The sequence below is a fragment of the Gymnoscopelus braueri genome, assembly GCF_963280865.1.
Source record: "Gymnoscopelus braueri genome assembly, chromosome: 8".
In the NCBI taxonomy this organism is placed as follows: Eukaryota; Metazoa; Chordata; class Actinopteri; order Myctophiformes; family Myctophidae; genus Gymnoscopelus; species Gymnoscopelus braueri.
In genome coordinates this window covers 38,617,440-38,639,655 of record NC_137609.1, presented here as the reverse complement: position 1 = coordinate 38,639,655, position 22,216 = coordinate 38,617,440, and the positions used below count along the sequence as shown (strand labels likewise).

The 22,216-nt window shown below is 43.1% G+C and overlaps 1 protein-coding gene across 4 annotated transcripts in view; it reads right to left on the bottom strand.

Annotated features, from left to right (window-relative positions):
* Positions 1-1,173: 1,173 nt before the first annotated feature.
* Positions 1,174-22,216, bottom strand: part of ncam1a (neural cell adhesion molecule 1a) — a 510,009-nt gene continuing 488,966 nt past the window's right edge. For 2 of the 4 annotated variants that reach the window (XM_080436535.1, XM_080436536.1), the window contains 3 exons: positions 12,530-12,737; positions 11,026-11,145; positions 1,174-1,357 (listed from right to left, as the gene is read on the bottom strand). In XM_080436535.1, the coding sequence (XP_080292661.1) occupies positions 1,216-1,357; positions 11,026-11,145; positions 12,530-12,737 (470 nt within the window). In that variant the 3' untranslated portion in view covers positions 1,174-1,215. The remainder of the gene's footprint in view (positions 1,358-11,025; positions 11,146-12,529; positions 12,738-22,216) is intronic. The other 2 variants (XM_080436537.1, XM_080436540.1) reach the window with 1 other exon arrangement.

The window sequence follows — 22,216 nt, the reverse complement described above, 5'->3', positions numbered from 1 at the left end:
TGTGTGTGTGTGTGCGTGCGCACGCGTGTAGTTCTGTCAGCTAGAAAGAGATGGAAAGTGTCTACTTACATTTGCCATAACAAATCAAAACATACGATTAAAAGAACATTAACAAAAAATAGACTCTTGGAGTGATCATTTCCTTAACCCTAACGGCCCGGTCCCTGCCCTGCGAGACGAGACGTCTTTCCACGGTGTCTTCTTTGTGTTTGTGTTTGTGGCCTGGCTACACGCAAAGTTCCAGTACAACACGGAATGGAGGAGACATCAAAGCAAAACGGAGGAGAAAAAAAAAGATGAAAACCATAAAAGACATCACACAGAAAAAAATTAAGAAATAGGCATGCTATTGATCCTAATCTCTAGCCCTGGTAATAACATAAACAAGCAGAAGTAAAAGGCAGTGATTTCTGCAACATTATTTCAACGCAAAAATATCGACAACAAAAAAGACCCATAAATCATGACCGTGGCCATACTGTGTAATGAGGAGATAATGAGGAGACGACAACAAACTAGGGAATAGTGTTGGTAGAGCATCAGACTTAAAGGTGTGCACAACGTTGAAGGCATTTTCCTGTAAAGTAACGATACAGTCCAGCCATGGCGACCTAAAGCGTCAACGCATGTTGCCTTCTGTTCCGAAAAAAAAATTCGACGTTTGACGAAACATTCACAAATAAAAAAGGAAAGTGAGCTACAAGCATGTTTTGTTTTCTGTGAGAATGGACAACCAAAAAAAAAACTAAGAAAAGGAAAAAAGAAAAGAAACGGGTACCTAAATTAAAAGAAAAAGAAAAGTAACTAAGGCATGTGCACGAGGTTCGTTACATTTTTCCTGTGTCTCTAAAGCCTGATTCATACTTCAGCGGACGGCCACGTCGAGCGACAAAACAAGCATTTGCGGTCGAAAATGTTGTCGATGGTGTCGACGAAGTATAACTTTCACTCTTGTTTTGTTTTTAGAAGACACTGTAGAAAGAAGCCTATGTTTTGCTTTCAGCTTCCCTGTCATTGTTGCCATTTGATTGGGATGGTGTGTGACGCTGCTTTACGTTTTTTTTATGTTACTGTGACACCTCCCTTACCCGCCTAACCCCCCACCCCACCCCAACCCACCCCACATACACACACACACACTCCCATCCCATTCCACCCACCCCATTCCCCAGATAAAATCCTCCCCGTCCCTCCGGGCACGCAGGAGAGAGGGGATTACGCTTTGCTCTCGTTGCCGTTTGTTTGAGGAGCCTCGTTGGGGACCGTCTTCACCTCCGCGTTGGCGTTGTTCACCTCGGTGGTGGCATTGTTCACCTCCGTCTCCGCTTTGGCTTTATCGTCGTTCACAATCTTACCACTAGAGGGACGAGCAGAGAGAGAGAGAGAGAGAGAGAGAGGAGAGAGAGAGAGAGAGAGAGGGAGAGAGAGAGAGAGAGAGAGAGAGAGAGAGAGATAGAGGGAGAGAGAGTCAAAAGAGGGAAAAGGAGGGCAATTCTGTTAATGACGGATCACAAGTCTCTCTCACAGCAAAACTGTCTGTTCTAAGCTGCCTTTTGTCTGTTTTCAAAAAAGGGGACGAAAGAGGGAATGAATGAAAAGGGGGACAAAAAACATGCGAGAGGTTTTTCGAGGGAATTTTGTCTTTCCCTCCTGGAACGGAATGCATTTCACACATAATAGGATCTAGCTCACTATCCTAGCCACACATCACATAAGAGCACACGGATGTCACACCTACTTTCCAGGGAACAATGAGCGATGGTGTGGAATGAGACAGGGCCGGTACAGTAGAGCACAATACATGACGGAATGAAAGCCTCAGACATAACCTAACATACACGAAGCAAACTAGCACACAAGAGGATTACACGCTGTCTGTCTGGGGCACAGAGCACAGCATTCAATGGGAAAGCCACTTCAGCGCCAAGAATATTCCCCTGTTTTCACCGTGCGAATCGCCATATAAAATGCATTTAGATGATGTTTTATGTTGTATGTGTGCGCTTGCCTACTTTTGAAAAGACACGCTCCAAGAAGGCACGCTTAAAGGGATACTTCACTTTCACATAAAATAAACATTTAAAAAATATATTAAAAATAAATGAAAAAAGTAATGGAAAAATCACGGCCCCCTCACGCATTAGAGTGTCCTACTAATGTGTGAGGGGGCCTTTATTTTGCCATAACTTCTTTCATTTTTTTTAAATATATTTTTTTAAATGTTTATTTTATGTGAAAGTGAAGTATCCCTTTAATATTGTGCCAAAAAAAAAAGAAAACATACTGATGTGATTAAAATGGAATGTTTCTTCTGTAATCTGTGATCCTGCAGTGGTCTGAATGTTGCAAAAGACAATACTGCATCCTGCTGGTCCCTCTAAGACATTGATTCTCAACCGTTTTCATAAATAAAAAAAACACACCATTTCTATACCCCAATCTACACTGTAAAATCCTCAGTGTTAATTTAACTTTGAGAGTATAACATTTAGTTCCTAACTATCAAACATGTAACTGGGAACCCCCTGGAACCCCCTCAAGGACCCCTGGTGGGCCAATTTGAGAACCACTACTCAAAACAGACAAAACCTAATAAATACTATATGATTTATTTTTAATGTAGGGGTAAAGTCTCTGCCCACCACCACGGAGGTTGTGGGTTCGAATCCACCGCGGTGCAACCGGCTTTGTCGGGCGTCTACGCGAACACAAGGGGCCCGTGTTCGGGGGAGGGAAGCAGGGCGGGGAGGGGGATATCGGTCATTGCACGTAGTCCTACGGGCTGGGGGGCGGCACCTGTCAGCGGGGAGTGTTGGGCGGGAGGAGTAGGACAAAGGCCCTTCGTCCTCCTGGTGGGGGCTCCTCACTGGCAGGTGAGTCAGTAGGATACGACAGCAGTGACATCACAGAGATGTGTGTGGGGAGGAATCAATTGGCATAACGACTACATTGGGGAGAAAAAGGGGGTAAAAATAATTGGCTACTAAATTTAGGGGAAAAAAGTTTTAAAAAAATACAGTAGCCTACAACTGCTACAGATCTCTAGAGAGATAAACCAACCTGAATTGCATTCAAACATACATACTGTACAGTAAACAGATTATTCGAGTACAGCGTCATATCATACTTATTTGATGGACCATAGAGGTTGCAGAAAGATTGGCCTATTTTTTGCATTTTTTACTTTCTTTGCCTGTGGTATAATGTATTTGTTTGATCCCACTTTTGTAAACTGAAAAGAAAGGCACGTTCAGACAAGACCTGTGGATATATAAGGTCAAAAGAAAAGGCGGTAGACTAAAAATACTTCAAGAAAAATAGTCTTGTCAAATGTGGCGTGCGTGCATATGTGCACAATGTGAAAGTGAATACATTTGCGTGAGCACACGGAGAAGTGTGCTCACGCAAATTGAAGTTATTTCAGGTAGGCCGTGTCCTTTTGTTTATTTCTGCTCCCTCAGGAGCGGAACGGCACTACAGAACAACACAGGGCCACCGTTGAAGGGCAGAGTGGCACCGTTTTCATCCCAATGACAGAGCGCTTCACGAGGTGGACACGGCACGTACTCCCACAGCGCCAGGTGCTCGGAACAGACAACAAGCTGCCCGCGCCGCCAAGGCGAGGGGAAGGAAGATATGAAGAAGAAGGGGGAAAAAAAGTGCTGAGCAAACAAAATAGAGAGGAGAGAGGAAGAAACAAAAAGTGCCCTGTAAATATTTAAACAGGGCCCACACTGCAGCTCATCTCCTGTGGAAATCTTTGTTTGCAGCCGCGTTTGGCAGGAGGCAGTGTTGTCAGAGAGGAGGCGGCGCTCCCTAAGAAGTGGGATGTGACAGCGGGTTCAGCAGAGCCAGCATGCAAATGAGCCTGGATGACTGATATGTTTTTGTTTTCTGTGGGAAAAGTCTCAGCCCCCCCGACAGGCACCGTTTGACCCTATAGAAACGCCAAGGACATGCTTGCTCAGAAACAGCATGGATTTATTTTGTGAAAAACAAGGTGTCGGGGGCTGCAGCCTAAAACAATATTACAGAGACTGGAAAGGTTGCAGGCTTAAATCTCCCAGAGCAACTGCAGCGTCAGCCTAGGTCGGGCCATCATCAGCAAAAGTGCTCTTGAGCAAGGTAATTAACACATGCACAGATGCGATGCGATGCGATGCGATCCGATGCGAGAGTGCGGTCTAGCCAACACCAACTCGGGACTCCTGAATCCCTGCCCTCCACACTCTCCTATCTAGCATCAGGGTCTCGAGCTCTACAGTGTTGTTAGCTAAGATGTCGCCGTCGTAGTGCATCTACGTAGGTGGTGAGCTTCTTGCCTTTCCTGGCTTTGCCCTGGGTTGGCTCCCATAGAGTCAGTTTGCTTGCCTCTAGTTCCGGGTGCCTGACGCAGTGCCCTGCCAGCCTCACCCTTCTCTCTCTGACCCGTGGTAGGTCCCCCGTAGAGGACCACATTTCTGACGTTAATTAACACCTAAATGTCAAAGGAGTGGGGGGTGAGGCAGTGTCGGAAAGTAGAAGCATTTCAACTATATCGTCTCTGTCGGGTGGAAACCTGACCAAAACTGTTACTTTTCAGGATTTTTAAAAATAGCAAAAGTAGCAGATCTACAAGCTTGAAACGTTGGCTGCTTCACTCAACGTCCATCTTTCCACTGGTTCCAGAAAGAGACAATTGGACCCAATTGGAATCAGTATCAAAATACTTCTCTCCAATTTAAATCACCTGGTTGCCACCTTCATTTTAGACCATGAGCTGACATCCAGCTATATCCAGTAGAGTTGTATTCTGCAGCGCAGCCCCATTTCTCCAGGCAGTGGTGGGTGCTTCTGCAAGCCTAGTCTTATAGCTCCACTTCACACCTGTGGCACCATGACCGCTAACGGACAGGTTCGACTGTTTAACACACAGCAGCCTCTAGCACCAGCTTATTTTAGTACGGTCAGAATGATGGGTGACATCTCATTACGAAACATAATGTCCGTCGATTTCATGTCCCCTAATAACTACAGTATCTGGCCGTCCTGTGTTAAAAGGTATCACCGGGAGAAAAAAACGGTCTGTGTCCCATTAACAGTGGTTCTCTAAAGTTGGGTCTGGGGACCCCCAGGGGTCCTTGAGGGGGTTACAGAGGGTCCCACAGCTGAATTATTGATAGATGGAACGATATGGACCATTACAGATCTGTAACTCAGAGTGTACAAATGGAACCAAATGGACCCGTAAAACACTCACGAGTTATGGGGTCGGTGGTCTAATGCATGCCAAACTGAGGGTCCTTGAAATTTAAAAAGAAAGTTTGAGAACCATTGCCCTATAGAGTGGACAACCGCCCACGCAAGTGAACAGTTCCCTGCCTACACACTGCTGCACCCTTGGGATGGGTCCAGCAGCAGCAAACCCTCCGCCCCCGCAACGGATCCGAGATCTCAGCAGCAGCAGTGAGAGGACAGATCCAGCTCCTAGCTCCCCATCTTCCTCAGGGTTCCTTTCAAAACACGAGCAGTCCTCTCCTCGAGCCAGTGGCCAAAGTTTCAGCACGATGACTGAGCTAAAAAAGAAAACTGTGCTATTTCCAACTCGGCTCCGAGGGGCACAGCTGTCCCCCCCCCCCCCCCCCCCCCCCGCCGCTGACATGTGTCAACTCGATGTAGCACTGTGACGTGAAGCTTGACATATCCTCACCCCCCCTGATTCATACGCATTGTGTCGTGCGCCCTAAAAATAGCCGATCTACAAGCTCACTATGCGTCGCGCCGCGGATGCATCGTGACCTTGTAGATCGGCTATTTTCGGTGCACGGCACCGGCGGGCAACCAAGTATAACCCCCGGTGTCACTATGCACAGGCAATATTGTTCCATATCTCTAGCATGGACTTCATTGGATGGCCTTGTTTGCAGGGTTTTAAAAAAGAAAATCCAGGAAGTATATAAGTATCACTATAAGTATCACCGTTGACAAAAATCGAAAGTCGGTGAAAAGTGAGCGATTGTTGTGAAACATCAGTTATGAAACGATGTCGCAAATAGCCACTTTCAGACAAACATCAATAACTTAGAACGGTGTCGATACCCCACTGTGTCATTGGTCATGTACTATGATGATGTGCGGGTGTCAATATTCAGTGGCACAGCAGCAATTGGCCCGGGATACTGTTCCATCCTTGTTTCCCCCGAGAGGAGAAGGTTGCTCAGAAATCTAATAAACCTGCGGGATGGCTGACAAGAGATTGCAGTCTGGGGCCACTGAAGAAAAATCACTGCGGCGATCAGGAGGAAGGCTCGATACTGTCAGCCACATGAAGACAAATGTCCCTGTGTGACAAGCCTGGTTTCATCAAGGTGATGACTGTCTGACACCGGCTCCGACTTAAGACCCCATTGATACTTCGCCGCAACGGCGGTGTCGCACGTCTACTGTAGCAGACCTCACAGCGCGTCGCATCTGTGACGCGCTGTGGGCTTGTAGGTCTGCTTGTCTGACGCCATCCATTTAAGGATGTGAAACACTGTTTTTTTCCTCAAGACTGGCCTGAAAAAACACAGGCGACCACAAGGGGAGGTAAATGTAATTCCCCATCTCCTTCGTACATAATAGTGTTTGTATTTGTTGATGACATGTGTTATTGTGTTAATTTGTATTGCTATGTTGAGGAACTGAATACATAGGACCATGATGGAAACAAGTCCCGAGGACTTTTTTGTGTTATCATTTTAGCCTTAATGTCTGACTGTATCACGTGCTGTTTACATTTCTGAGTAAGTATTCAATCAATCAAAAAAACAAAACACTATAGTGTGTGTGACAGAGCATAAATTAAGCTTTAGCCTCAACGCCCTATAATTAATCACTGACTTCTTCTTCTTCTTCTTCTGTTCCTCAGAGATTAAAGATATAAGCAGTGGTGGAAGAAGTAGCAATACCACAACATAAAAATACTACAAATAACAGGCCTGAATTAAAAATATTACTTGAGTAAAAGTATAACAGTATTTTTGCAAAAATGGCTAGATTGGTAACTGTATGTTTTGTAATAATAATAATCTAAATCTACAAAGTAACTAGTAACTAAAGTTTTCCAATAATTGTAGTGGAGTAAAAAAATATATAATACAATAATTGCCTCTGAGGTGTAGTGGAGTAGAAGTAGGAGAGGTAAAGTAAAAGTATCTCAAAATGGTAAAATGAGTAAATGACAGTACTTGAGTGAATGTACTGTTACTTTCAACCACTGCAGATAAGAGATGAGGCAAAGAGTTTTCTTTACATCATGATCATCAGGCAACCTGCAATGCACCTGGGTTTGCGTGCTTAGAGCAAGTGGAGACAAGGCGCACATTTGGAATGGTTCTCAGGAAAGAAATCCAAACAATAACTTTACGTACTTCACAGCCTGACTGTAATTGCTTCCCTACTGTTGACATGAAAGAGCCCCTTGGAATCTGGAGGAAGCCACCAGCGTTTGCAAGATTTCTAATTAACTACGGACCCGATAATTATCTTTTATAGTATTTTGTGCCAAAACCTTAATCACATAATACCATGCTTAAAGTGCTGTCAACTGAATTTTTCAAGGCCCCCTTAAATTGTGATATTAAAATCGAGTATTCATGTTATTTTTTTTTAAATAAGTGAAAAAAATAATATTTGTAATGTTAGATCTCTAAATGAGAGGACGGTAGCACATCCCAAAATAAATGCAAAAAATTCAGAGTACTTACAACTAACAATGCACTTTTTAATATTCGGAAGGCATATACTTATACCACACATATTTACAAAACGCCAACGCAAAAATGTTATTTGTTAGCATTTTGTGAATAATATGCATGCCAAATATTTAAATCTATTGTGATTTTTTCATTTATTTGTGGGATGTGCTATCATCCTCTCGTTAAGCATATTACATAGTACTTGCTTTTTGGGCTAAGCAGCTCTCAATTACTAGAGTTAGTTGGTACGCATTCTTCACCTACTCTTCAATAATAATATAATATAAAATGTATCGTCTCTGTCGGGTGGAAACCTCATATTTCAAAAACTGTTACTTAAAAAAGAGCAAAAATAACAGATCAACAAGCTCAAAACACGTTGCTTCGCGCCGCGTTTCGAGCTTGTGGATCTGCTACTTTTGGATACTTTTGTGGAACACTGTCTGTAGTATGATCAAGTAGGGCGTTAATTTACAAAAAAATACAAAAAGAATATGGAGATACGAGGCTCCTGCCCGACAGCAACAACATGTAATATAGTATTGTTGCTCTTGGGCAGAAACCTTGAATCTCCATTATGTACATTTTTTAATGTTTTTTCTTAAATTAATGCCCTACTTCATCGTACAAGAGTGCCGCACAAAAGAATTAAAATAGCCGGTCTCCAAGCTCCCAACACGTAGCTTTGTGATGAGTTGTGAGCTTGTTATTTTTTAAACGTTTTGGAAGTGATAGTGAAATTGGTTCTGTCTGTGTGTTTTTTTTATATATTTAACCAAAGTTGTGACTAAATCATAACTACATTGGATCCACTGGAGCACAGCGTTCCATTTCCTGACAAGTAACACTTGGACCTGGACATAGCATTCCATCCGACAGCGACGATATAACATAATAATGAAATACTTTCATCCAAAAAGCCCTTTTATCAGCCATGACGATGCATCTCCATTATGTGACTTAAGCAGCGGTGAAAGAGATTCCATGCTGAAAGTGGTTGACATTAGTGAAATAGAAAGAGAGTGGTATATGGAAAGATGGAGACCAGGTTTAGGAGGAGGATGTCCTCCCCCGACTTACGTGGCCTAAAAGGGAAAAGACTGCAGTGGGTGGTGAAGTGGAGGTGGAGGTTCGAAAGACAAACACACAAACCAGTAACATCCCAATGTTCACGCTCGCATAATCACTTAGCATGCCCCGAATAGGCTCTATGCACAGCAGCAGCCTTATTGGAAAGAAATTGGGCCCCCTCCTTACTTCCTTGGTGTTACCAATGATACTAACGAAGGCTCTGTTCCGTTTCGTGTAGCACAGTGGTTCTCAAACCTTTTAATTTCAAGGACCCCCATAACTCTCAGAGTTACACATCCTTAAGGGGACATTTAGAACCCCCCTCAAGGAACCATGAGGGTCCTTGGACCACACTTTGAGACCCACTGGTGTAGCAGAGTGTTTCCAGTGAGCCAACATGCACAATACCAGCACCCTGACTCTGTTAAAACAGAATGAAACAGAGCCTTCATTAGTATCATTGGTAACACCTGTGAAGGAAGTAAAGAGGCCCAATTTCTCTCCAAAATGGCGGCTCTGGATAGAGCCTATTCATGGCATCCTTCCAAAGCGGTGCATGCAATAGCGGGGCGATTGGAATGCCACCAGAGTGGAACATACAGGTTTTGAGTGGCGGGCGATAGAGTGTTCATACTCGTCTTGAGCTGCTGTGGCGGCGTCTTTGCCCGGGGGAACAACAGCGTCCTGGGCGGGGTCGTCTATTTGTAAGTCCTTACTCTGGCTGCTGCCGGGGCTTGTGATTGGCTCGGGCTGGCTCTGCGGCCCGTCCACTTTGGTGGAGGGCGGTGGAATGGCGGCGGGGTCTGAGGTGGGGGGTGCGGTATCGGACAAGGGGGCGGCTCTAGGGGTCTCGCTCAGGTCAACCAGGGGCCCCACCGCGGGTTGGGCGGCGGCGGGAGGTAGGGATGCGGCGTTAGCTTTGGGCGCACTGGGGGCGGGGCAAGTTTGGGGGGAGGTCTCGGGGCCGGCCGCCGTCTCGGCCTGAGGAGCGTGGGTGGGCGAGGCCGCGCTGGCGGTCAGGGCCGTGCTCTCGCTAGCAGGGCTGCTCTGCGCCGTGCTAAAGCTCTCAGAGACCGAGTTAGTGGCCGTGGAGGGGAGCAGGTTCAACACCGGGGAGGTGGTGTCTGGACCCGCTGGCCTGTTAGGTGAGGGAGGTGAGGGAGGGGGGGTAAAAGAAAACGGAGAGAGAGAGAGACAGGAGACACAGAGGAGAAAGGCCAGGGAAAGCATAAGGAAAGTGAGGGAGAAGAAGGAAAGGGACGGACAGAGAGAAATAGAGGGGCAGAGGGGGGAGTGAAGCCCAAGGCATAAACACAGAGTGAGTGCTGTGTGCAGTCAGTGACAAAATAAAAACCTACAGAACCGAGAAAAAAATGTTAAGAAGAACCAAAGTCTTTGTTGGAGTGAAGTGTACATGCAAAAATGATTTAAAAAAGGAAAAACAAAACATTAAGTTATAGGTAGGTGTTAGAGGTTTTTAGGCATTAGGAACTTGATTAACATAATTATGTCACTGTAGTAGTGACTTTAAAAGACACGTTTAAGCCAGTTTGTGGAAGTTAAGTGGTACGCACGCGGCTGGCACGTCACACTGTATGACAACGAATCAACCTGGGTGCTAAAAGAGAGGCCTTTAGTTCATTTAAAGGATTACGGCTGTGTCCCAAACGCCAGAGTTTGTGTCCTTTTACTAGAACGCTAGAGTTCTTGCGGCTGCAATCTCAGTGGTCTTGGGATTCCCATGCCCACTAGTCAGTCAGTTTAAAAGGGTAGAGAGAACAGCAAGCTGGTTTATAAATCAAATAATTGTTCAATGATAAAAAAAAAGAACACTGTAACAGCTCTCTATAGTTATTAGTCAACAATAAAGTAAAAGTAATAATTATGAGGAGAATCGCGTAAGTGGCGTATCTTTATTATCTTACGAGGCGAGGCTTCAGTATGGTCTTGACCACGGTCACGTGCTCTTTTCAATATCTTTGGAAGACTGCCCCAAAACGACACATTCTGTTCTGTTTTCCTGACCATGCTTGTTTAGAATTCTATTTCAAAATCGTCACTCTTAACACCAGCATTTGGGACGCAGCACTAAAAGATTGACAGGACTATTTGCACCCTATGTCGCACACTTTACATACCAATACTGCACATCATGCATTGCAGAGATGGGGTCCAGAGTAATAGCTCTAGTTTGGGAGAGGTGGTCCGCTGCTGGTGCAGTGTGGGGTTTACTTACTCTGGCTCTGTCAAAGGAGTCGTCTCATTGGGCTCAGTGGGTGCGCCTCCCTCCTGGCTGGGGGTGTGTTCCTCCTCTGTCCTGACCTCCACGATAGGCTCCTTGGACTCATCCTTACTGCTGGGAGAACCCAACACGAGATAAGCAGGTTAGGGCTAGGAGTAGCCTGAGCAGAGTCATAATAAACCCGCTTTATGTACCCGCCTGCCTTCTAAATCAGTAGTCTTTCTTTCAAGATTTTTCAAAAATGATCAAAAATAGCAGATGTGCAAGCTCACAGCGCGGCACGAAGTGACGCGCTGTGAGCTTGTACATCTGCTATTTTTGAATAGCCAACGCAAAAATCTGAAATGACACGGATGCTTTCCCGGTTTTACTGGGTTTAAAAGGATCATAAGGATGGTCTGGCATGTTTAGACAACCGACTCACGGTACACTTGACATGTGACCATTGCAAATCATACCGTGGTCCATGGTACTAGTTTATTTATTATTATGGCCAAAGCTGTGGACAAGCTTGTAGAGCTTGTAGATCTGCTATTTTTGAAAAATCGTGAAAATGTGTGCAAATCTTTGAATATATATATATTCTTTTAAAGCAAACATTAACTCAAATCTTTGCTTCTGGGGGTCCCTGGAACAAAATATTTTGAGATGGGGGTCCGCGGCCAAATTCATATCATTTTGGGGGTCCTTGACATGAAAAAGTTTGAGAACCACTGATATAGAAACATATGTTTTTCAGAAAACCGTTAGGATTTAGAAGACATTTTGCAGAATCGGAACCTCAGGCCTCAATGGGTTAACACATTGGGTGCCAGAGGTTTATTAAAATATTATACGTTGAGTGCCTGCATTTCTTCCATCCACTTGCGTTATACGTTTCGTGCTGTAGAAGCCCCGACGCGGAAGTGCATGTAAACTAAGCGTGCGTGCGAGACGGCGGAGGTTCCCGACTAACGCCTGGAACAATAATATTTCTAACACGATCCTCCATTGCAGCGTGATCGCCGAACGAAAACGGCTTGTTTTCACCACATTAAAAAGAAATGGAGATATTAAGCTTTTAGTCAAGGAGATAACATTGAAAACGCCGACCGGAAGGATTTTTTACATGGAGCCAGATCCAGCCTCTTCTTCTCAGAAACTCCTTGGGTGATGTCAAAGTTTCGTTTTAGCGCCCCACGTGGCCCACATGTATAAAAATAGAATTGGGTCAAAAACGGTCCGGACCGTTTTTGGCATTCAATGTGTTAAATGTTCCTTTAAGGAGAGACTTATTCAGTTTCAGCAAAACTGAGCTGCACAATATTATAGAAATAACGTAATGTTCCCTTAGATCCCTTAGATCCATCTATAGATTCTGTTTTCAGAATAGCAAAAAAACATTCTTATTAATAATGTATTTGCTGTTTATTTAGTGCTGTAACTTTACATACAGAAAAAATGAGGACAACTACAGGGCCACACCAAAGCCTTCCTACGCTAACTAATGCTAACTCACGTGAAAGCCGCTTTGCCCTCCTCCACGTCCTTGCCCTTGGCCCCCGGGCCGGCTTTGCCGCAGAAGTTGACGGCGATGCACATGAGGAGGCCGCACTTGTTGAGGAAGTAGCAGGTGACGTCCACGCCCACCAGCAGCAGGAGGAAGACCACGATGAGGATGCCCACGATGGCGCCGGTGCTCAGGCCTGAGCCGCCGCTCGCCGCGTCTGCGCGCCAGGACAGAGAAGAAGCGAGAAAAAGAGGCGACGAGGCAAAGAACAAGGGAGGGGGGGGGGGGGGGGAGTAGAGATGCAAAGCAAACAGGAGAAAGGAGAGGATCGGACATGGAAGACGGAGAGGGAAAAATAGACAGATGATGAGAAAAAAAGAAAGAAAGATGTCAAAGAGGAAGTTAGGAAGAGGGCGAGACACGGACGGATGCTGATTCAAGCTGTTATTATGCTACTTCGGTTTTCGACCCTCACAGGCTCAAGTGTGTTGCGGCGTTCAAAGGGAATTTCAAATGAATTCATGGCATACAATGCTATGAACAGGAATCACCAAGGATGATGCTTATTTCAGCCGTTACTTATTTCAACGGTGGCTTAACGTTTAGTCTTGACGTCTCCATTTCACACACTTGAGGCCTTCTACTGCACCTTGCACACAAATGCATTAGTTGCACGAATGAACTGAATAGACACAACATCTAAATCAATATATGCAGTCAAATTGCATGAATCAGTCATCTTGGGAACTATATTAGGCACAATAACGAGGTGTAGGATCATGCACAACAATCAACTGTAGGAAAACATAATGGTAACACTTTCTTTGTAAGGGGGGGGATACATATAGCATATATACAGGGCAGGCTCATGGCATGTCTTGACTGAAAACACTTAACCACGTTCACCCTGGCTTCCCTATTGAGCATGGTGTTATACAGGAAAAAATGATAAAAACTGTCACCGTTCAAAAATTGTGAAAATAGCAGATCAGTGCTTATTTATTAGTTATTTTCACTGTGTGACACCATCGATCGTACAATGAAGTACAACAGGGTTTAAGTGGTTAACTGTTAACAGAGAAAGCAATCGCTGTCAATAACTTTACGTTCCTAAATTGCCAAATGTTTCTGAAGTGTATTTAAATGACTTTCGAAGAAAACATTATGCAGCAACATGCAACAAACAAACACATTTTGTATTCAGGTAACACAGGAATCTAACTCAGTAGGTTGCACTGCTGTTTGCACAATATTATTATTTGCAACAAATCATGTCATGAGCCTTTCATGAAATCACAGCTGGTAGAAATCTTGCAGACTCCCATCCTCATTTATGATCCTAAAGTGCATCTTTAACTTTGAAATGACCCGCGTCCTTCTGCTGTTGTTGAAGCAGAGGCTCGTGGTTTAGAATTTTGATAATTGACCATAGTTTACCGTTGAGTACCGTAGTTATAATGTTCATAACAAAGACTAGAATCTGGGGAATCTGCACTACCACGGCTAAAGCTAAAACTTAAAGCTAATAATAAAAACAGCCCTTTTCCCTTGTGAACGTCTCACAAAAAGTGTTACCAGTGTTAGCCTTCGTCCATCTTTAGGACTTTTCTCTTCAGACGGCTTTTTCTCTTCAGATGTTTTACGGTTAAAATGTGTTATTAAAAAGCTGTCAAGCTGTCAAGAATTGAACGGTCAGTTAGTCATCGCATTTGTCTATAAACTATCATGAGTCATGTAGCCATCAAATGTATCATTTCATCTCACGGACAGAATGCAAATGCATGTTATTATCTGTCAAACATTTCACACAAATCAATGCACATTCAGAATGCAGACAAGACGGAGCCTAAGTATTTTGGTCAAAAAACCAAAGCCTGCAATTTAAGTAAGGACTACATTAGGCCCCATTGTAACTGTGGCTTGTACTGTGAGGACAATACGTTTGCGTAAGACCTGGATGAAAAATACTAGCCATGGGCTTGCGACATCATTGCCATCATTTCCATCGATGCACGCGACATGTAGGGGCATTTCAGCAGCAAATCATATCAGCTGCAAATGCAGTACTGTGGCGTTTTATGGGGGAAAATCCACTCCGAAACAAGAATTCACACGTTCTGACGTCGTTGAGCAGCTCAGTCTATTTTTGTGTACGAGAACAATTTGCTGTCAACGTTGTTAACAGATCCGATTTATACTTAGTTGGCGTGCGGCGAAAATAGCAGAGCCTAAGTGTGCTCAAAAGCTTGTAGATCTGCTATTTTCGACGCGCAACCAAGTATAAATCAGGCTTAAGGCTTCCTTGATGATGTCAGCGTCATCGTTATCAAGTGCCAAGACATATCAGTGTCAACACTGAAAGTGTACGAGAGGCCAATCTTCTAGACACACATTGTTTTAACAGGGATATGACTGTGCATAATCAGCTTTGCAACTGTCAGCACGTCGTTGAAATAACAAATCGTCTCTGTCGGGTGGAAACCTCATATGTCCAAAACTGCTTTTCAGGATTCAAATTCAAAAAACGGCAAAAGTAGCAGATCTACAAGCTCAAACCGAGTCGCCTCGCAACGCGTCTCGAGCTTGCGGATCTGCTACTTTTGATGCTTTTGTGCGACACCGCAGTGTGATCAAGTAGGGCGCTAATTTACGAAAAAACACAAAAAGTTAAAATACGGAGATGAGAGGTTTCTGCCCGACAGCGATGAAACATTGAATTAATTACGTGTCGAGTCTAGAGGGTGTGAGTCTCCAATTCCTTGTCAGCGGAAAAGCACCTTGTCTCATTGGTGACAATCCCAGAATATGGAATTGGAAATTCAAGCAGTTTCTCATTCATATAACTGTGGCATTATTGAACGGTCTAGACGTTAATAATATACACAAATTCTGTTTCAGACTGGATTTTCACTTTGAAGTTGACAAAAACACAAGCTACTTACCAGGAACCATAATTTATGTTCTGCAATGAATCAAGCACAAATAAGTACAATGCTTGCAGCTTACTGATCCACCACAGTGGCTGAGCATGGGCCCAGACAATGTTAATACAAAGCAAACACACAGCATTAGAGGACAGAATCACACTGACCACACAATTAATAAACACACATTGGCATTGAATCAAAGCACACAATTAATGATCACACGTCGCATCAAATAACACAATTAATAACCACTCATTGCAAAAACACACACAATTAATAACCACACATTGCAAAAAACACACAATTAATAACCGCACATTGCAAAAAGCATCTAACAATTAATAACCACACATTGCATCAAGTCACACGATTAATAACCACTCATCAGGCATTGCAACAAATCACACAATTAATAACCATGCGTTGCATCAATATTGCACAACAGACAATGTTTGAGTTCCTGTTATTATTGGATCAGAGTTGTTATTATGAGATATTGTTAGTTATTTTCAGACAAACACAACATGTACATAATTTTAGCGTTTGACGTGATATTTACATATACTTTGTTAAATGTATAAAAAAACATGTTTAAATACATACATTAAAAACAGTTTTGAACTAATAGGTGGGGATGTGGGGGGGAAAAAGCTTGAAATTAAATCATTACTTTTAAGGGCTTGATATATTTTGTTGCGTGCAGTGTCACAACAAAAATAGCAGATTTTCAAGCTCAAAACACGCCACGCTGCAACACGCTCTGAGCTCGTAGATCAGATATTTACAGGCAATATACACAGGCGAGCAGCTAAGTATAAATCCGGCTTTAAGATCATTAATGTCAAATATTAATAAGATAACTAAAATAAAATAGAAATGACTTGTGTTATGCCTTCTTATATACTAAATGGTTTAGCGAGGCGCATGGGGTGGTCCTTGAGGATAGTGCAAGTGGTCCAGAGCTCAAAAAAACGTTCAGAACCACTGATCTGTTTCTCAAACCAAAGCTTTCTTTTCAACTTGCTGACTAAGATGCCACGCCTGAGGGGCCATGATTGCTCACATTCTGTGTAATAGCGCTGATATTATTTCCCTGGCAGGAGAGAACAGAAAACCATGCAGTGGATTTGTCATTTTTTGGAAAATATATTTTTGCCGTGCCTCCGGTTCATTAAATGAGATTAAACCAATTTTCTGGATCGTTCTCTACTCCAATTCAACATCATGATACTGGTACTTTCTCCATAATGTCGCTCTATTCAGTAAGAAAAGGCAGAGCCACTGGGGCTACGCCTTTTGTTACTGAACATGCCAGCATTGGCAATCCAGGTTTGAAATTGCTGATAAATTTGTTGCCGTCAGGCAGAATCTCCATATTTTAACTTATTGTGTTTTTTCCTGTAAATTAACGCCCTACTTGACCATACTACAGCGTCGCACAAAAGCAGATCTGCAAGCTCGACACGCGGCGCAAAGCGACACATTTTGAGCTTGTAGATCTGTTACTTTTGCAGTTTATTTTTATTTGAATCCTGAAAAGTAACAGTTTTGGACATACAGTAATGAGGTTTCTACCCGACAGAGATGATATAGCGTAAATAAATTCCTCTTTTATATAGATTGTAAAATGATTTCATTGTTAAATTGTGACTATATCAAAACATATCAGACAGTCTAAATTTCCCAAAAAGGAAATGCAGAGGAATGCAGCCAGTTATGAACATCTTTCAACATTGCCTTCACATTTCTAGCAACGCTGAGTTTACCAGTTCCGGGCAACTCTCAATCAAACTAAGGGCCCCATGTCTAAAAATAGCACGAGCATGCCACAACTGTATATATATACCTGTTGGAGAAAGTAGAGAGGTGTAGCAGGCAACACTTGTTTTTTCCCCCCCTCGCCTATCGCTTAATTTGCATTTTAACAGGTGCGATAAATCATTTGCTACGTTTTTTAATGCTGAAGGGCCTGTCGCACTGAGCACTCTCAGGAAAACGCAGGGGGGGAACACAGACCCGTGTGTCAGCACAGAGTATTGAATAGTTCTTTTACTGGCTTGTCAGGTATTTGCTGCAAATTTCCCAACAGCCGCCTGATAACAAACAGCATACATTAAGCGGCACAGGCACCCTGTCAATGAATCCCCAACCGACACACGGCTGAGATAGAACTTATCTGTAAAGCCTTTTGATACATTCAATTTGAATCTAATTGATTAAATTGTCAGACTCACCGCAGTGACAGAATGGAATTGGAACATGATTCATGTATTGCCAGCGCATGATATGCTAGCACAATAGTATTGGCATATACTGTAATGGCAGCTTTTGGACTGGTGCCATGATCATAATGTTGATGCTTTCCTCACTCAGATCTACAGTGGCACTCAAATAACCTGAAGCCTGTGTCACTTAGTAGAGGCCCTAGGAGGGGTCCACGCGCACCCACCCCCCTGGTGCCGTGGTGTGGTTCTGAACTGACGCCAGGTAGATCAGGGGGTTCTCAAAGTGGGGTCGGGGGACCCCCAGGGGTCCTTGGGGGTGTTCCAGGGAGTCCCCAGAAAAAAATTGTTAATATAGCATACCAGATATATGCATCGGCTATTTGAAAATAGCCAATCTACAAGCTCACAACGCATCGCGATGCCACACACTGTGAACTTGTTGATCTGCTACATATCAAAATCTCCAACATTTTGGAAATTTTTGAAACATTTTAACAACACAAATCTTGCAATGAGGTCCGCGGCCAAACACATATTATCCTGGGGGGTCCTTTACATGAAAACGTTTGAGAACGACTGAGATAGATTATGCATTATTGAAATTTTGTGTAAAGTCATTGTGATGCAATGTGTAAACTGGCTGTGTCTTAATTGATCCATCCTCGCGGCCCCTATCCTGCATCGATTAAGGTCTTTGCAAACTCATCATGCAGGTACATGTGTTGCAACTGAAAACATTCTGTAAGCATTAAATGCCTGCCTGGCCTTTAAGAGGAGAGAGGATGTTAGTTTGTAAGGGAGGCAACAGATAAGGTCTGCAGTCAGCAGCCAAATGAGCCTTTAGCCCCCAAAAATGCTAAGTTGTTCTCTATATACAATGGGTATCGAGGTTCGTTAGAAATCACAAAATGTTTAGCAATAACTCAGTGATGCCTGACCTATACTATTATCTAAATTATGTGAGAAAACTAGGTTGACTTAAAGCAGGAGAATTAAATTGATGTGAAATTAATGAAGTTGTCCTCAGTCCAATGATGACTAAGGTCCAGTTTCTCTGGCCAGAAAGAGCTGGTCAAGGTTTAGCACCGTTTGACATGACTCGAGCCAGGCCAGGCGGTGTCTCTCGCCGATGGTGTCTCGCACCGAGAATAGCCGACCTACAGTACGAGCTCACATGATGTCGCATTCCAGTGTTGCCAGATTCTGTGAGAGAAACAAGCAACCAGGTCTAGGAAAACCAGCCCAAAAGAAGTGACTATGGGCCACATGAGCGCTTTAACATATACATCAGATATTTGAAAACAGCAGATCTACAAGCTCACAACGCGTCGCGATGCGACGCGTTGTGAGCTTGTGGATCAGCTATTTTCAAATAAAATCTTGCGGGGAAATTATAATATGCAGATCTGGCAACCCTGGTCGCATCCGTGATGCTTTGAGTGAGCTTGAAGGTCTGCTATTCTCGTCCGTTCTGCAGCACACGACACCATCGAGCGACAGATCATAAATTAGGCTATATCAGTAGGCTGCAGTGTTTTTATTTGGTACAGTACGTCACCTTTTGGTGACGTACTGTATCACCTCAGCTCACTTGTAACCTCGACAAAGGTGATAGAAGAAAAGTACCAGATGTACCAGATGTACTTTTTCCCAAAGGAAAGTCATATTATACCAGGTGCTGTGTGTGTGTGTGTGTGTGTGTGTGTGTGTGTGTGTGTGTGTGTGTGTGTGTGTGTGTGTGTGTGTGTGTGTGTGTGTGTGTGTGTGTGTGTGTGTGTGGTGTGTGTGTGTGTGATTGTTTTCATAGACCTGATTGCTTGTTTTTCGGATTGCTTGTTTCTCGCCAAACCTGGCAACATTGAATATGCGACGCTAAACGCTAATAATGTTTTTTATATAAGTGGTGGCAACATTTTTAGACACCACACGGGTCTTCCCAACAATAGCTAAGATTAAAGTCAGGGTGAACATGGCCAAATAATAACGTAATAGCCAAACTAGGTCTAATGAAGCACGCTAGCATTTAGGCTAACTCTGTTGCCTGAGGCCAAGTTGCAACTGTTGCAGTGTTGAAGGAGGGGAGCGGAGGGCGGTTACTGTGGAGGACGGGCCGTCTCCCCATTGGCTTAAAGGACAGGCAAAACGGGGAAGTGTCCCCATTGGCTTTAAAGGAGTGAAGGACAGCCAGGATAGCCAATGATTGAAAACATGTCAACCATGATGCAAATATTTAGGATGGCGATTGGGTCTGACTGTTCATAGACTCAGACGCTCTTCGAGCACCTGATAAAAAATAAGGTGAGTAGAGTCACGTTGAGGTGAGCTGGTAACATGCAGTGGAAAACGCCGAATCCCTATACAAAAGGAAGGAAGCAAACAATGGGATTGGCACATGCGGACCCAGGAGCCAAACTCCAGGCGCACTCACTTTATTACCATCCAAGTCAATTTAAAAATGGGGGCAGCAAAAAAAAATCTCATCACAGAAATGCTATTCTGAAATTTAAACGAATGGCATTTACATCTCTTTTCCGTTTTACTTTTTTTTAATCAGTGTAGCCAGGCTTCCAAATTGTCCACACCTGGGTTTTACAGTTCCATGTGTGGGCGAATGCATTAAAAAAACAAAACATTTTTGTTAAAGCTCCAGACAAAATAACGGGCTAAAACCAACTCAACATTTTCAGCCACGGGGAGTCAATAGAATAGCACGGTCACACACATTCTAGAATGTTAAGTTGCTAAAGCTTTCAAAGCAATTTTTTCATCAAGAAAAAACAAAAAAAACAACAAAAAAAAAAACACTATTTGTTTATACTGTAGACTACAATGGTTACATCATGGAAATACACAGATATGTACTTACAAAAATGTGTCAAGGAATAAAATAATTTCACATTAATGAAAATGAGCGCCTCTTTTTTTTTAGTGTTTAACAACAGTAGCATTAACTCTTAGCAACATTCTGCTATCAGGTAAAAAGAGATCATAAACCATTGAAATAACTGCTTATATCTAGAATCTTCGGAATAAAGTCTTGAAAAGATTATGTACACTTTCTCACAAAACATGATTTGTTTTATTATTATAACGTTTGTTTTTTTCTTTTTAACAATCGTCTCCCTTATCGCCTAATTTGTACTTCGTCACACAATGGTGTCCTGTGCCAAAAATAGTAGATCTACAAGCTCAATACTGTGTTTATAATAATGTGTATTTGTGGCATGTGACACCGACGCGTAACAAAGTATAAATCCGGCTTTTAAACGGACAAAGGCAGTCACAGATAACTATACTTCCTTTGATAATTAGCTTTATGACAGCGAGGGGGAGGAAGTATGGAAAGAATTGAGATGTTTTGAAAAAGTAATACTCTCATCTGGTCTCTCACGAAATCAAATGGACTCACAGAACAGATACAGTGATGCCTTTCATGGTGTTGTACAGCAGAACTACCGAATTCAAGCTTGTATCCAAAAAACTGAGCATACAGTAGGCACTCTCGTCTCTCTACTACCACTTTACTTCAAACCCGCACAGTTAAATCCAGAGTGTTATTAGGTGCAGTAAACAGCATTCAGCCACTAAATGTCACACTTACAGCACCTCTGTTGCAGAAGGTTAGCTATTTCCCCCTTTTCACATCTCTAAGACAGCAGCCATGTAGTTTGTAACACTGTAACACGACGGCTGCCTCCAAAGCCTCTCTTTTGAACCAACAAAGTACCTTATCCAGCCACATGGATAATGGTGGCCGTCAGCTGACAGGGGTAAAAACAAAACAATACTTTTGGACCCGAAAATATTATTGAAATTGAAATTTCACAATCATCTTTTTAGTGGAAAAAAGCAATACTTTTAATCCACACCTTTTTAAAAGCTCTGTGGATGTGTGTTATTTTCTTTAAAAAAAAATGTTTTAATCAATATGACCTTTAATTGAAACCTGGGTTTCAATTTCTTTTACCCTTTCAGCATTAAATTAACACTCCGGATTTTACTGGGTGGTTAATAACTCATTCAAAATGCCTGACGAGTTTCATAACAACTGTCATGGCTTATTCACCCATATATCGGTTGCCATGCCATGTTCAGGCTGATAGCATGTTATGCGTTATTATTTCATAATTGGTATTCCTAATTGAAACAAAAGTTGAAATTAGCCATTGCAGACAATACATCAGACATCTGATGGTTTTCACGAACCCCCGTCTGTACCTCATATTAGAGCATTGCAAATGTGTTACATTATCTCAAATGAAATGCCTTTCTCCACAATATCCACACATAGCGTTCAAATTCGTTGTGTAACATTGACAAAACATTGCCTTCTTTGAATCCGTTCATATTAAAACATGAATACAGATGAAAACAAAATAGGGGGGGAAAAGTACTGAGCACCCTGTTATAAGCCTAATTCATACTCCATAGTACGGCCATGTCGCTCGCCGAGAAGAACCGACCTGCAAGGTAACGACGTGTAGCGACGTGACGCGTTGTTACCTTGCAGACCGGTTCTTTACGGTGAGCGGCACTGCCGTGCG